This window comes from Colius striatus, chromosome 2 (genome assembly GCF_028858725.1).
Source record: "Colius striatus isolate bColStr4 chromosome 2, bColStr4.1.hap1, whole genome shotgun sequence".
In the NCBI taxonomy this organism is placed as follows: domain Eukaryota; kingdom Metazoa; phylum Chordata; class Aves; order Coliiformes; family Coliidae; genus Colius; species Colius striatus.
Window position 1 is genome coordinate 913,609 of NC_084760.1, and position 16,011 is coordinate 929,619.

At 44.6% G+C, this 16,011-nt stretch overlaps 1 protein-coding gene across 1 annotated transcript in view; it reads left to right on the forward strand.

Annotated features, from left to right (window-relative positions):
- The window catches only part of PREP (prolyl endopeptidase), a 100,351-nt gene that overhangs the window by 36,467 nt on the left and 47,873 nt on the right, over nucleotides 1-16,011 (forward strand). The window contains exons 8-9 of the mRNA XM_061990467.1: nucleotides 1,675-1,866; nucleotides 12,003-12,200. Coding sequence (XP_061846451.1) covers nucleotides 1,675-1,866; nucleotides 12,003-12,200 — 390 coding nt within the window. The remainder of the gene's footprint in view (nucleotides 1-1,674; nucleotides 1,867-12,002; nucleotides 12,201-16,011) is intronic.

Below are 16,011 nucleotides of genomic sequence, written 5' to 3' on the forward strand. Positions count from 1 at the left end.
TTCTAGCTGAGCAGGGTGATCTAAAGCAATGCTAGAACATCCCTTCCAGTCACAGGCCCCAACTGGCTCAGCTGCAGCCAGCCATGGAGATGCATCCTCTTGTGTCTAATATCTGTCTCATTGCAAAGGGTTTCTTCCTCTCTTTGGAAGACCTCTGCACAGTAGTGAATGTGCCCAGTGTAAAAGTCTCTTTCAGCTGCCTGTAACTGCCTTGTTACCACCTCTTAACTTAGACTAGATATCAGCATGTTTAACCACTCCAGTGAGACAATGGTTTAGAAGTATTTCATCTGCAGTATTTGTCTTCTAAGGACTATATAACATCCACTTTAACAAGGTAAACACTCTCGATTTCGCAACAACAACTTAGTGTATCCCAGTGGAATATATCAGCTTTCCTGCTTTTTTTACTAGCTGTTCATTTGGGAGTGGATGAATGAGTGGCAAAGCAGCAATTTAAATCCCTAATGTCACATTATTGTCCTTTTTCTTTGCAGAATCTAACTCCTGTTGCAGCCGTGGGGACTACAGTACTTGTGTACATTTACCATTTGAAAAAGTGGGGGCTTTTTTCAACTGTCTAGGGATTCTTTTTTATGAAGCCTTGTTCCTTAGCAGGGTGGTTTCATTGTGGCAGGTACTAAACACAAATTGTTAGGGTTTTTGTGTACTAAAACGCTTGTGCGTGTGACTTGAGATCTTAAAACGAGTTCACTGCTGTATATCAGAGTTCACTGTAGCCTGATCTGAGGGCATCAGAGCAAGTTTTCTTGATAGAACTCCCAGCAGCTGGAGGGACTTAGAATATTTCTTCAATGTGAAATCTCTGTGAAAGCTTGGGCCCTTCATGAAAATCAAGGTTTAACATGCAGATGCTTTACTTAGACAGTGGACACTAAGTTGACTGGATTGTCAGGAAAGTTGTGTGACAAGTAGAATTTAATTGGCCAATGTATCACTTTGAATGGAGAGATAGGGATGTTTTTCTTAAACCCAGGTGGCAATTGAGAGAGAAGAAGTATATGGACATACTAGGCTATACTCTCTTATTACATTTAATGGGTTTAAAATGACCATAGCCATCTCACTGCTTCCTCAATTACTCTGTTCTGGTTTTAAGCTTAGAATAATTACAGCTCAGCTATGATCTACTTCCATTATCCTGCTCAGCTTTTAATATCATCAAATAAGCTGGCGTGCTGAGTTATTGATGCAAACATTGTATTACAGTTCCATGAACAGATTCATGCAGTTTGCTTGTTTACACTCAGCAAAGACCCAACCTTTAGTTTATGGAAAGAGGCAGAGAGTGTGCCAAATGTTATTCTAAGGTATAAAAGCTTTAGTTTCTGTAAGGATTATGACTTTTCAGCATTGCTAATGTATGATGCTTATAATAGTCACTTTGGTTGATGGATATAAATATAGTCATTTTGGTTGCAGATACGACAAGCTATTATATCTAACCCAACCTTGCTGCTTTTATTTCCTTCTAGCCTCTCAACCTATTGCAAAACAGTAAAACATGAGTCTTGTATTCCAGACTGAGTCAATACTGGTCACTGCTGCTCTTCCAGAAAGAGCCTACAGCAGCTGTCGGGAAGACCTTGCCCTCAGGCATTAATTTTATGTTTAGGGAGGTAAAGAATTTATGTTGTATGTTTTCTCTTGCAGGAATTCTTCAATGGGTGAAGCTGATAGATAACTTTGAGGCTGAGTATGAGTATGTCACCAATGAAGGAACGGTGTTCACTTTCAAGACAAACCGCCATTCTCCCAACTACCGGTTAATCAACATTGACTTCAGTGACCCAGAGGAATCCAAATGGAAAGTTCTTGTCCCTGAACATGAAAGAGATGTTCTAGGTGAGAGCTCATGTCAAGTTAAAGACTTTCTATTCTGCTTCTTTCAGATTCACTCAGTAACTAGTCTGTTGAATGATCTTGCACAGCCCTTCTTACTTTTTTCCTGTGTTTAAATTTTGGTTAGGATTTGCAATTGTAAGACTTGGTGAGACTCAAGAGACCCAGGATCTGCTTCTCCTTCCTTCCATCTAACACCCTGTGTGGTGGCCATAGTGATTTCATCTGTCCTTGGTTTAGTTCTGTGTTTGTAGGAAATGGGGGGAATGTACTTTCTGCTAGATGTTTACTAGGCGTTCGTGGGTTACAGCAAGAGGGACTTTGTATGCAGAAGGAAGGGAAAGAGCAAACCTGGCAGTGCAGCGCACTGTGAGCAGAGCTGGCCAGAGTTCGAGATGGGGCTTTCTGTTGTTCCTTAGATAGGAATAGATGGCAACACTTGGAAGGAAAAGCCTCAAGAAAGTTCAAGGGCATGGTATTCTCTAAGTACAAAAACGAGTTCAAAACATAAATCTTTGGGTTTATGTAATTAAAATAAAGATAATGGGTTTTTAATCCCGTCGTTGTGAGGACAGTTCTGTTCAAACCGAGCAGTAGTTTTGGATAATACAGGAAAAGCCTCTTCTGAGCTGCGCTTTTTGACAGCTGTTTTTTCTTGTTGTCCATACAGTATAAAATACAATTATGATTTATCTGACCAGCATAATTATAGCTATTCAAAGAGTCTCTGCTCCGTCTTTGTGCAAATTCATTTGTGTTTTCTACTTCTGGTGAAGAGCTGCTGTGTAGGATGAGTAGAGCGTCTGTGTGGTTTGATATGTGTATATATAGAAACTTGTGTCTTTCCTCACTAAGACAGACCTGTTAGATCACTGTTTCAGAATTCCTCTTAAGATCTTGGTTTTACAGACACCAAAAAAAATGTCTGTGTTTCTCTCTGCATTTCACAGTGTGTCCTGCGTGATTTTGGCCACAGCCTAGACAAGCCATGTCCCTGGTGGGACATCAGTCATGGCTCTGGGTACAGCCAGAACTGCAGTGACCTTGCAAGCAGCTTGGCTCTAGAATATTGCAAGAGTTTTGATATACATAAAAGTAGCAAGTTAGAGCTCGGTGCATCACAAATCTTTGTCTTAAGCTTGTGAACTCTTTGAATTGGGACCCACCTGGATCCTAAATGAAGTGCCTTTCAAGTCATAAGCAGAGGACAAATAATAGGTCCAAGTGAAAAATTGATTCCAAGTCTAGTTTCTGATTGTGTGCAAGTTTGCTGACAGTCTGTGAAGCCACGCTGAAGTTGAGAACAACTGTTTATAAAGTGGGACTGAGGAATCAACTTAGAGATGATGAGTGTCCAAGTAGAATGGCTCAGAAACATGTGATTGACATGAGATGTGGTTACCGTGTCTGTATTTACCCAAGATGAGCTTTAGGCAGCCAAAATGGCTTTAACCAGTGACTCTATAACATAAGTAAGAAAAAGGCCACGCCTACTTTTCACTACACTGCAGTATTTAGCTCAACTCCATTTCAGTTTCATTCTGAAAGCAAAGTCGTGCTGTTTGTGCACCTGCAAAGAATAACTCGAAGCATGCAACATGCCTTAAAGGCAGCCTGGACTACACAGTAGCAACAAGAACTGCAGTTAGAAAACTGGAAGTTGAGGTAAATGGGTTTGCTGAGGACACTGGCCTGCAGCCTGTAAACAGAACAGGCATTTAGACACTTGAAGGCAAACATTACCTGTGACATGAAACCATCAGAGTGACTTTGAGGAGTCTGTTGCATGTCATTGAGCTTCCACTGGATTTGAATGTGAAGGCAGAGGGGGCAATGCTGCGTCCACTTCTCTCTCTAGCTTTTTGGAGTGATATGTGAAAGGAATTGGATTAAATTAATAAATGGGAGTGTCTCTGTAAGAAGAGGAGTTGTAAGCAGATCTTAGCCCTACAGTAAAATAAGTGTGAATCACTCAGTTGCTTCACTGTGGCAGACGTTTGCGATTTGGTATTGCATCCTCAGCACCGAGATGAGGGAGCTGTGCTCAGGAGCTTGTAGCCCTGGATAAGTACAAAAGGCACTCCTTCACTGCATGCAGGAGGCAAGCAAGTCTCTATGTCATGTTGGTTTAATCATTCCAGGATTTATCTTAGAAAGACGTAATTATAGCAGAAGGCAATAATTCATTGTCTTGTCCCGTTTGCAGTCAAGGGGATTTGAGTCTGAGATGCAGGGATAACAGTGTGATGAAATGCCTTCTGCAGAAGCTAAGGCAGCAGTCATCCAAGGGCAAAGGAGTATTGCTGCGTGGCCAGCTTCACCTGTGTGTGGGACTCTTCACCAACTAGCTGTAGCAGGGTTTGTTTATAAACATTCTAGTTAGTGGTGCCCTGGGTCGCAGCTGTTTGTTACTGGGATATATAGATAATTGGCTCAGGGCTCTCGTACCCCAGTGTGATCTGCCTGGTATCCATAGCCTTCTTCCTTTCTGTGTGTTAACTTAGATTTGATAATACATAAAAGCTGTACCATGCACCTATAGAAATGGATAGATTTATTAGAACAAATTCAGGACTAATAATTGTGAAGCTCTGCCAGTGTCCATCGGTGGCCAAAAGAGAAATTCCACAAGGTACCCTCATGCATTCTTAGGGAAGGTGCTATAGCTAATGTAATCTAAGTGAGAAATGAACACTCATGCCTACGAGGCAGTGTGAGTGTAATTTGGTTTCTTCCACGTGTTCTTCAAGGTAGAATGTTTGTTTTGGCTTTGACCTTTTTGTTTTCAGAGCTGTCTAAAAACAAGCTAATTTGGGAAATACAGGGGAAGAAACAAACATATTCCTGTGATGAGGTTGTACCCACGCTTCAGTTTACAGCTCCCAGCAGGCATCTCACACGAAGTTGAGGTAAATTTAGATCTCTGCTCTGTGAGCTGTGGGGTTGAAATAAATGACAGCTGTTCTAAAATGAAATGGAAGGAGGGCCTCGGCACGTATTGGAGTGTGATGAGACTCATTTCCTCTCCTTTGGAGATTGTTTATAAAGTGTTACTTTTAATTTTCCAGGAGTCTAAAATAGAACCATAGGAGAGGTGCACATCAAACATTGAAATCATGCTTTGAATTCCCAGATGGGCTGTGGAGGCTCCTTCTCTGGAGACATTCAAACCCACCTGGATGAGTTCCTGTGTGCCCTGCTCTAGGTGGCCCTGCTCTGGCAGGGGGGTTGCACTGGATGAGCTTTCCAGGCCCATTCCAACCCTTGAGGTTCTGCAATTCTGTGATTCTGTGTGAGTGACCACATAGCTGCAAGTCGGTCTGCTGAGTCAGTTAAAAGGTAGCTGTGAAATGGAAAGTACAGACTCATCATTACAGACACCGTGACCCTAGTTCTAAGGCACAGGGTAAACCTTCTGTCTTTAGATGGTTAAATCATTAATTTTCAGAACTGTGACCACCTCCCCAAAAGTGCCCAGCACTGGTGGAGCAGGACAGCTTGAGAGTGGCACTTCTACCCAGCCCTGTGCTTGTGACAGTGGAAAGAAAATCAGCACAGGTCATCTGAGTGAGGAGGGCTGAGAAATAAGACCTATTCCCAATTGTGTTGTAAATGAGGTGAGTGATCTCCAACAGTTCCTTCCATTTCAGTTGCCATGTAACAAGCAGGGGCAGAGCTAGCAGTGCTCCTGTACCTTGTACACACCTGCACATCTCAGTGCATGGCGGTTGCTTCCTTTCCTTCAGATAGAACGAGCATTCCAAGAAAGAAATAGAGTGTTTCTTCACACCTTTAACCTGGTAGCTAATTGTGGTGGTTTGGCCCTGCCTACGTGCCAGGTGCCCACCAAAGCCATTCTACCACTGCCCCTTCTCAGCTGGCCAGGGGAGAGAAAACGTAACAAAAAGCTCGTGAGTGGAGATAAGGATAGGGAGATGGCTCAGCAATTAGTGTCACAGGCAGAATGGGCTCAGCCTGGGGAGAAATGGTTTGATTTATTAACAATCAAAACAGAGTAAGGAAATGATAAACAGAAACTGAATCTTGCAACACCTCCCCCCACCCCTGCTTCTTCCTGAGCTTCTACGTCCTCCCCAGCAGTGTAGGGGAACAGGGTCACTTCAGCACCTCGTTTCTGCCACTTCTTCCACCTCAGGGGAAGGACTCCTCATACTTCCCCTGCTGTAGTGTGGAGTGTCCTTCCCATGAGAGTTAGTCCTTCATAACCTTCTCCAACGTGGGTCCTTGCCACAGGCGGCAGTTCCTCATGAACTGCTTCAGTGTGAGTCTTGTCCACAGGGTGCAGTCCTTCAGGAACAAACTGCTTCAGTCTGGATCCCACACGGGGTCGCAGGTCCTGACAGCAAACTAGCTCCAGTGTTCTTCACAGGTCCAACAGGAGCCTGCTCCAGCCTGGGCTTCCCACGGGGTCTCAGTCACCTTTGGGAATCCACCCACTCCAGAGTGGAGTCCTCCCTAATTGTCTTGGGCTTGGTCAGCAGTGGCTCCGTCTGACATTGGCCCTGTCAGATGCAGGGGAAGATTCTAGCTGCTTTTCACAGAAGCCACCTCAGTGTCCCACTGCCACCACAACCTGGCCACGCCAGCCCACAATGCTGATTGGTAAACTCTGAAGAGTTTGGGAAGGGGAATTACTGCAAATGAAATATATCTTTTGGCACTGTAGTGAAACCAGGAAGGAAAGTCTGGAATGAACACCACAGAGTTGTTGATACTATATGTCCAGAATGTGCATGGGTATGAGTAATCCCACATGTTTGTCTTGCCTGTCAGGAAGCTTGCGTGCTCTGTTAACCCTGTAGTGGTTTTCAGAGTGCCCAGAGCTTTTGCAGGCTTGGGGCTTTGGCTTGTGAGGTGAGTGTGTGAAGGATTGTGTGGCATGAAGGATTCTGAGGAGCAGTCCTGTGACCTTCTGTGTATAGCCCAGAGGAAGCACTCTGTGGAGACAGCTGGTGCAGAAGCGTGGCAGAGAGTAGGAACTTGGCTGCAACACAAACGACCAGATTGATAAGCTTCTACTGTGAAATGTGGAAAACTACCCCAGAGACAAATCCAAACCACAAGGTAACTGGGATGTGGCTTCACTCCAGTGTTTCCCAGCAACAAAAAGCACCCTCTAGGATCTGTCGGTGCCAAACACAGTGCCTCAGTCGCTGGGGAGATGGGGAGAGGATGTGGTCCGGATGGATGGCCCTGACTGAAAGTTTTATTCTACCCTCCTTGTAGGGCTTTTGCTTTAAATCTTTTTGCCATGGAAAACCTACATCAGTCACAGCTGACTAAAGCCTGTAGGTTGCTTAAGGAAGCTTCAGAAGAGCTTTGTGCCACCTCCCTCCCTCGTTTGTTGTCTCATACTGAGCTGACACGGGGCGTAAAGTCATTGTCTTGTTGAAATCAATTGGAGCTTTCTCATTAACTTAAATCTGGCAGCTGTCACTGGGGACAGTGCCTCAGAGGGAAGACACATGCTTTGTGTTGTGAGAGTTTGTCAACGTGTACTCACATGTTTCAGAGTGATTCACGTGTTATTCTGTAAATGGGTCGTGCTTTGCTTGCAGGTCTTACCCATAAGGAGCCTTGAGTGATGGTTACGGGTCGTTTTAACTGAGACCAGTGTGGGTACCTGTTGATGTGCAGAGGCACTGCAGTTTATAGTCGCTGTCTGTGATGACCAAGTGCCGTGGTTTAACCCCAGCCAACAACTAAGCACCACGCAACTGCTCGCTCGTCTCCACCTTCTCCAGCAGGATGCGGAAGAGAATGGGCAAAACAGAGTAAAGCTCGTGGGTTGAGAGAAGGACAGGGTAATAAATAAAATGGGGTAAAAATAATGACAACAATGATGTAAAATGGAAGCAATTAAAATATAGCACAGAGAGAAATAAAACCCAATACAAAGGAGACCAAAACAAGTGATGCATAATGCAGGTGCTGACCCGTGTCTTAGCAGTGATCCACACTTCCCCAACAACTCCTTCCAGTGTAAATACTGGGGGGTTTATTCTTCTGCTCTTTCAAGCCTGCTTGTTGTGTTCTGTTTGGATTTTTGCCTTTCTTTAGCTTCCATTGCTGTAAGTTTTGAAGACAGGTGGCAATGCACAAAACTCAGTTATGACCCAGGTATTACACGAGAAGCTCTGTTCCTGACCTCATGCAATGTTTCACAAACAGCTTGCATTGTCTTCTCACCTGTCATTACCACCTTACTGAGGGTATCTAATTTGTATACCAAAGAGCTGATGGAGAGTTAATAAATATTGCTGATTTCCAGGCAAGTTCATCAACAAGAGGGATTCCCACATAAGCCAGCAACCTTACCTCTGGGTGACTGAAACAGTAATACCTCTTTGTATTGTAAGGCATATGTAAGTCATTAATGATGTACTTTGACTTAGAATGAAAACTTCCATTAAACTGTCATCCTTCATCCAAGGACCAGTGAGGAATTAAGGGTCCCCACAATTTCATTTCAAAGTAGAGATTCATAGAATCACAGAATGGTGGGGTTGGAAGGGACCTTTAGAGATCATCCAGTCCAACCCCCCTGCAGAAGCAGGGTCACCTAGATCAGGTCACACAGGAACGTGTCCAGGTGGGTCTTGAAGCCCTCCAAGGAAGGAGCCTCCACACCCTCCCTGGGCAGCCTGGGCCAGGGCTCCCTCACTCAAACACTGAAATAGGTTTTTCTTATGTTTAAGTGAAACTTTTTGTGTTGCAGCTTCTTCCCATCACCCCTTGTCCTGTTGCTACATACCACAGAAAAAGGTGCTGTCCGAACCTCCTGACACCCACCCTTTAGATACTTGTCAATGTTAATAAGATCCCCCCTCAGTCTCCTCTTCTCCAGACTAAACAGCCCCAGGTCCCGCAGCCTTTCCTCATATGAAAGATGCTCCAGTCCCCTGATCATCTTGGTGGCCCTGTGCTGGCCTCTCTCCAGCACTTCCCTGTCCCTCTGGAGCTGAGGAGCCCAGAACTGGACACAGGACTCCAGATGAGGCCTCAGCAGGGCAGAGCAGAGGGGGAGCAGAACCTCCCTTGACCCGCTGCCCACACTCTTCTTGATGCCCCCAGGCTGCCATTGGCTTCTTGCCCACGAGGGCACATTGCTGCTCATGTTTAGCTTATTATCAATCAATTCTTGAGATTACTTACATAGTATTCTTGCTGAAGCAAGGCTACATATTGTATGCATTTTAATTTATCTGAGAGTGTCTGTAATCCATTTTGTGAAACTTTAAGGGTCAGGAAAGTTCAAGAGTAGAACTTTAGGTGAGAGGAGACTGAGGGGGGATCTCATTAATATTGACACATAGCTAAAAGGTGGGTGTCAGGAGATTGGGACAGCACTGTTTTCTGTTCTACCCAGTGACAGGACAAGAGGTGGTGGAACAAAGCTGTAACACAAGTTCCACTTAAACATAAGGAAAAACTGTGTCAGTGCAGAGGTGAGGGAGCCCTGGCCCAGGCTGCCCAGGGAGGGTGTGGAGGCTCCTTCCTTGGAGGGCTTCAAGACCCACCTGGACACGTTCCTGTGTGACCTGATCTAGGTGGGAGCTGCTTTGGCAGGGGGTTGGACTGGATGAGCTCTAAAGGTCCCCTTCCAACCCCCACCCTCCTGTGATTCTGTGAACTGGTTATTTTAGTTACAGACGTTACTGAGGATGTTGGTGGAGTTTGTGGGATCTCGAGCAGTTCATTCTGCAGGCAGAAGTGGTGTGCTACTGTAGGGATGCTGTTTGTGTTTTGTGTTCATACACCAGTTACACATGTGAATGTTGGCAGATTTGGGTAGTGGCAACGTGATAAATATTTTCAATTCCTGCATATTCTCCTTGCTCATACAGCCAGGAATTACTCTATATTGCAGAATATGTGAGGGGATGTAGCAGTTACACCTAAAACCTTTATTTTCCAGCCTCACTTACAAAATTTGAGTCACTCCAGAGCTAAAATTACACGTCAATTACTAATTTATACACACTGCTCTGTTGTGCTGCATCTTATTATTTCAGGTCATGGCTTCATGGCTGAAATTTCAATTAGTGTTGTGCTCTGGGGCTTTGGTTAGAAAATTCCCAGATTCAGGGTGGAAGCACGTGAGGGCATTAGAAATTCTGGGCATTAAAAACTATCAGTGGTGGTCTGTGGGAAGAGAGGAGCAGTAAAGCTTTGTTTTGGTGTTTATGGAACGTGGATTCATACAACTAGAAATCCAGACTAGTGTTAAATTGCACTGGCCCTTCAGGAAAAAGCTAAAAGGGAAGTATACTCTGTTGAGCCATTAGAGTTTGAAAGTCTCTGAGCTCTACGGGGTCGTGGCAGACCTGCACTGTATATGAAAGCGGGAGCTTCAGTTAAAGAAGCTGACCTTCAGGTGAGGAAGAGCTTGTTACCCTTAATGGAAGGGCACATGGAGCCTGAATCTGCAAAGGTAATGACTTATAAAACCACCTTCAGTATAACACTGTGACTTCAAATTACTTGGTTTTATAGGACTTGAGGGAAACTGGAAAGAGCTGTTCAATGTGAATAGCATTAAATAGTGTAAAACTCAGCCCATTTTGCCTCCTGTTTTCTTTTCCATGTTTTTTCCTCCACTGTTGTTGTTTTAAACTCCCCCTCTCACAGTGTTACTTTGACATTGCAGCATGCCCCAATCAATCCTCCTTGATTTTTCTTGCTCTCTTGGTTCCGTCCTTTCCCTTTGTTTGCCTCTAGCGAATCCGAGAAGACATTGTCCAATGTTGGTACAGCACTGGGTTTCCAGCCTGACAAGTTGGACATACATAGTTAGAGGAGGACAAAACCACTGTATTGCCTAGTCCTACAAACCAAACCATGTCCCTTGTTCCCTCCTTCCAGATGATTGTCCTCAGTTTTTAACCTTGTTTGTATCTTGTCTTGTTTGTATGTGGTTTGTGAGTTAATGAGAGGAAGCTGAAATACTGTTGTTGAAAAGCAGGCTAAGCAGTTTCTTAAGTGACAGAAACACTAGGAGAGATGAAGAGGTTTCAGTCTTTTTCCTGTCTGCATGAGTAACTAAATAGATTTGTCACTAAAGATCTAACATGAACGGCACAGGAGACAGGAGAAAGTCCGTTTCGTGATATGTTCTGGGTGAGCTGGGGCCCTGCAGAGTTTCTGCACTCACAGGGTAAAAAGGTGGGGACTGAAGTGGGGTGGTCAGTGGAGCTCTTGGGAATTTTGTAGAAACTGCCAGCCCAGCCCTTCCTTAAAATCAGTTTGGGTTTCCCAAAGTCCAGTTTAAAACGTTCACACTCCATGGAAACCTTCTCGTATCTCTGTTAATTCTTCTGAGGAACAAACTCGGAATGGGAGAGTTCTGTGAAGCAGAAGGTCTTGTTCCTGCACAGCTGCACAGCAGAGGTTGCCAGGAAAGGCAAGGAGGTGATGAACCTCTGCAGAGTCCTGGGTCCTTTGGCCAGACTGAGTTCACTGTGCTGCATCCTGTTCCTACTACCTTACAGGCCCAAGGATGCTGTTTAACAACATTAGCTTCTTGAATAAACATGGGGGGTTTAGGTGGATTGTTGAGGATATCACCTCAGAATGGCCTTTTCCTTACATCCAGTAGAGCTTGCTTAGGGGAATAAACTCCTGACTACTGAGGCAACATAAGAACATAGGAGCCCTGTGTTCTGTATTTGAGTGTGCAATGCAGGATCAGATGTCTTTTTGTTCCTGTTCATTTATCCTGAGCCTCAATCATCACGATTGGTTTGATCTTCGTGCATTCCCATCAGTGTTACTGTCAAAGGTCAGTGTTTGGCTGCAGTTTCACAGTGAAGTATGTGATATTTAAGAATACTATTGATCTATAAGTATCTCAAATGCATAAGCCTCTTGGTTCCTGTATCAAGCGACACGGTTAGTGTGTTTCCAAAGAATGGCAGCCTTTGCTTTTGGCTTCATCTGTTCTTGTTTTAGAGGGCAGGTAAAGATTTAAGAGTTGCATTCAGTACATATCAGAAACTCTGGTGCATCTGTTTAGGTACACTAAAGAATTTCACCATCAAATTGCAGCTGATCTTTTTTCTTCCCTCCAGTTTTCATGCAGTGTTTTCTGTGGCTTTTTCTTTCCCCACACTCTGCAGAATGGGTTGCTTGTGTGAGGTCCAACTTCCTGGTTCTGTGCTACCTACACGACGTAAAGAACATACTGCAGCTTCATGACCTGGCTACTGGGGCACATCTCAAGACGTTCCCCCTGGAGGTTGGCAGTATTGTGGGATACAGTGGCCAAAAGAAGGACACCGAAATATTCTACCAGTTTACTTCCTTTTTATCTCCAGGTAAGACTGTTAGGTTTTTTCCCTTTAGTTATTGTTCCTTTTCCAGGGAACGATATCTTTCTTGTTTTCTGTTGTCTAATAGTTAAGTATGTCTAAGATACAGATAAAACTGCTTTCCCCCATGTAGTAAGCAGCGGTTGTTACCCTTCAAAGTGTATCAGTCCTTGATCCATGAAGCCAGAATAATATGCCCAATAATATTTAAGAGACCTACATTGAGAAATAACTCAAGACTGGCTTTTACTAGAGGTGAAATTGTAGCATTCTCACAGCTCTTGGTTCATACAGAAAATGTAAGTTCAAAAATTGGAATATCGTGTCCAGCTCTGGGCCTCTCAGTTCCAGAAGGACAGGGAGCTGCTGGAGAGAGTTCAGCACAGGGCCACAGAGATGGTGGAGTGGAGCATCTCCCTTCTGAGGAAAGGCTGAAGGAGTTGGGGCTCTGTAGCTTGGAGAGAAGGAGCCTGAGGAGTGACCTCATTCATGTTACAAACCCATCAAGGGTAGGTGTGAGGAGACTGGAGCCAGGCTGTGCTCAGTGATGGCCAATGACAGGACAAGGGGCAATGGGCACAAGCTGGAACAGAAGAGGTTCCAAAGAAACACAAGGGAAAACTTCTTCCCTGCTGAGGTGAAGGAGCACTGGCAGGGGCTGCCCAGATGGGCTGTGGAGTCTCCTTCTCTGGAGACATTCCAACCCAGCTGGATGAGTTCCTGTGTGCCCTGCTCTAGGTGGTGCTGCTCTGGCAGGGGGGTTGCACTGGACGAGCTTTCCAGGTCCCTTCCAGCCCTTGAGATTCTGTGATTCTGTTGAAGACAATTCTTCATATATTTAATATGATTTTCATCACAGTTTTGAAGAACATTAATAAAAGTCACCAAATAAATTGTTTGTGCATAACTGTACTCTGTCCTTACAACACTTGGTGCTGTTGGCCTGCTGGAGGAATCCTCTTTGTACAATTCTGCAAAGCCAGAACTGTGCAAAGTGTTATGTAATGTGGGGCACACCCGTCAGTATTCCAGAGTTCTGAATAGAAAGGGAGTTTCCCTGCAGTTCTCAAGCTAGTATATGACTAGAAAATGTATTTGCTGTTCTCTCTCCTTCTTTCTGTCCCAAATAATCAATAACTGACACAGGATAGGATTCAACTATGGAGAGGGGAGATAGGCTCCAGAACCTTTATCTTCTGCCAGGGTTGCAAGTCATCATGAATCATAAGGTGATCAGAAACGTTCTTATAGCATCTTCTGTGTAGTTTTGCTCTGTTTCAGTTGCAGCACAGCCACACTGCAGAATGTCTGTGTATTAGTTTCAGTAAGTTCACTGGTTTTGCCAGAAAGGATTGTGTCAAGTTACCAAAGTTAGGTCTCAAGCTGAGCAGATGTGTGGTGAGTTCCTGTCAGTGTCTTACTGTTTACATAACCAGAAACAAGGTACCTTTCCAGTTCCTCTTTAGACAAACTTTTAGACAACATTCAGATCATTGCAACCACTGCAGCTGGAGTGGAGCATGAGCACACTCTTGCATCTTTCTCTGGCTTCATCTCATGTTGATGGTTCAGATCATTCACTTGCTCACATCTCATCTCATCTCGTGGCCTTCAGTTGCCAGTCTTACAAGCCTGCCTTCTTCAGCTCCCCTGAACCAACAGTCTCTGCAGCTGCCAAAGGCGTTGAGGGGAAGTGCCTGAAGGTCTATTTTAGCCTGTGGCTTGCCAGTCAGCAGTGGCTGCTCCCTCAGCCTGCTGGTTGCTTAGGCAGGTGGTTTTGTCCATTTCATCCATATGCTTAGTGTCTACTGACCGTTTACCATGGCATAGCTCCGTTAACCGGGGCAGAGCAAACTGGCATCTAGAAGAAATAGGAAGGGAAGAAACCACAGGATCTTACAGAGAATCTTAAGGGTTGGAAAGGACCTTGAAAGATCATCCAGTCCAACCCTCAATGGACTAAACAAGGAGGTAGAGTGTATGGGAATAAGTGTAAGGAAGGCAAACCAGGCAGGTAATTTTTAGGTGGATGGTTTTTAGTTTGCATGCAACCTCCTTTGGCCCTGTCACTGGGGTAAGCAGACAGAAGGTGGGGTTGGGGATGGGCCTAGGTTAACTTAGATCTTCCTACTTCACTGTCAGAACTCAATGTAAGTTGCACTATTGTTTTTATTGCTGAGAAGCAGTTTAACATACTGCTGTTTAACACCCACAATAAAACAATGCACGTGAGTTAGTGCATAAAGCAGTTCTAAACCCAGAGATACTGACACCAAAAGAAGGTTTGCTGTTCCCTGAAAACTATGGTTCCTCCTGCTGTCTACCCCAGACAGACACTTAGGTGAGCACTGGACAGGTTTGCATTTCTTTAGCACTTAGCAAAAGTGTACAGGCTCCAACGCTGCTGTGGGTTTGGATATTAACTGCCACGCCGCTGAAAATACAACAGTGCAAGAGATGGAAGATGTATTGAACCAGGGGTTCAATTGCACATTACCGTAATATTAGGTTGATTGACTCCTGCAATAGGGTCTGTGACTGTGCCTGTGCTTCATCACGTGGTTTCCTGACACACATCTCTCCTGCATGCCCCGTGTGCAATGTTTGCCAATGCATTATCCAGCGCGGGCAGCTGTATATATGTCAAATGGCTGCTCTGCCTGCTACTGCCTTGAGCTTTCCCGTGGGCCCTTTGCACCACTTTCTGGATCCTAATCTTTAAAGGAAATGCTGTTTTAGTGCTTGTTTGTACCTGTCAGCCTGCGTTGGGCTTGCCAGTCACTTTGTGACAAATGAAGACACAAAGTTCCCAGCAGGCTGGTGTTTCCTGGCAGGTCCCTGTGAATTCGCCCTTGCAGAAAGAGGCTTTATCAGTTACTAGAAGTGCTGTTTCATCTGCATTCCTTTGCCAAGCTGTGTCTTTTTTTATTTTCCACAGCCTGTAAAAGTGATTTCATGAGGCAATTCCCTTGTATCAGATCTGTTTCTTCATTATTTCGTGTTTTATGGCCGTAACCTCTGTGATCATTACCCCTGGTTTCCTGAAAGTATCTCAGATACACTCAGTACAGCAGTATTTCAGCCAAGTCCTGTCCACCTTGGCCAGTTTTATTACATTGAGGGCTCATTGCCTTAACTTTTGGTGTTCTTACATTTGAAGTTTTACAGAGCCCAACCTGTTACAAAGCAAAAAAACAAAGGCCAGTTAACACCGAAGCTGGGTCTATGTATCCAAGGTCTTCTGTAGTGTACCCGTGGATGTTAGGATTTTGTATCTCATGAAGTAGGTTCAGCAGTGTGGAAACACAGTGCTAGTCACACTGCATGGCACGTGCCCAAATGTTACTGGAAGACTTTAGAGTCTGAATGCAAGGTGGTTCTTAGCTAATTACACGGCCGTGTATGTCTGGATTGCTATGATCTCTGTGATTCTGCCTCTGCTGCCACCTAAAAGCTTTCTACTGCTTATCAGCATACATTTTCTCATGTGCACAGTGCTTTGGAAAAGATAGGTGCAACTCAAGATAGGAGCTGCCTTCAAACCTGCAGGATCGGGATGCAAAAGAAACGATACAAGATCAAATTCTGTTCAGCTACACAGAGAGCCTGTGCTAGCTTGCCTCAATTTCAAGTGGATGCTCAGCTCTTTCCTGTACCTGGGGGTCCATCAGAATTGTCATTTCAAAATAAAGTATCATGGGGAGAAAAACGGTGGCCTGAAGGAACTTGTTTACATACATTTCTTCTCAGCCTAGTGGTTCCAGAGGAAATACTTTAGATTCAACTCAATACTTCATGCTTCCAGCACTGTAATTAT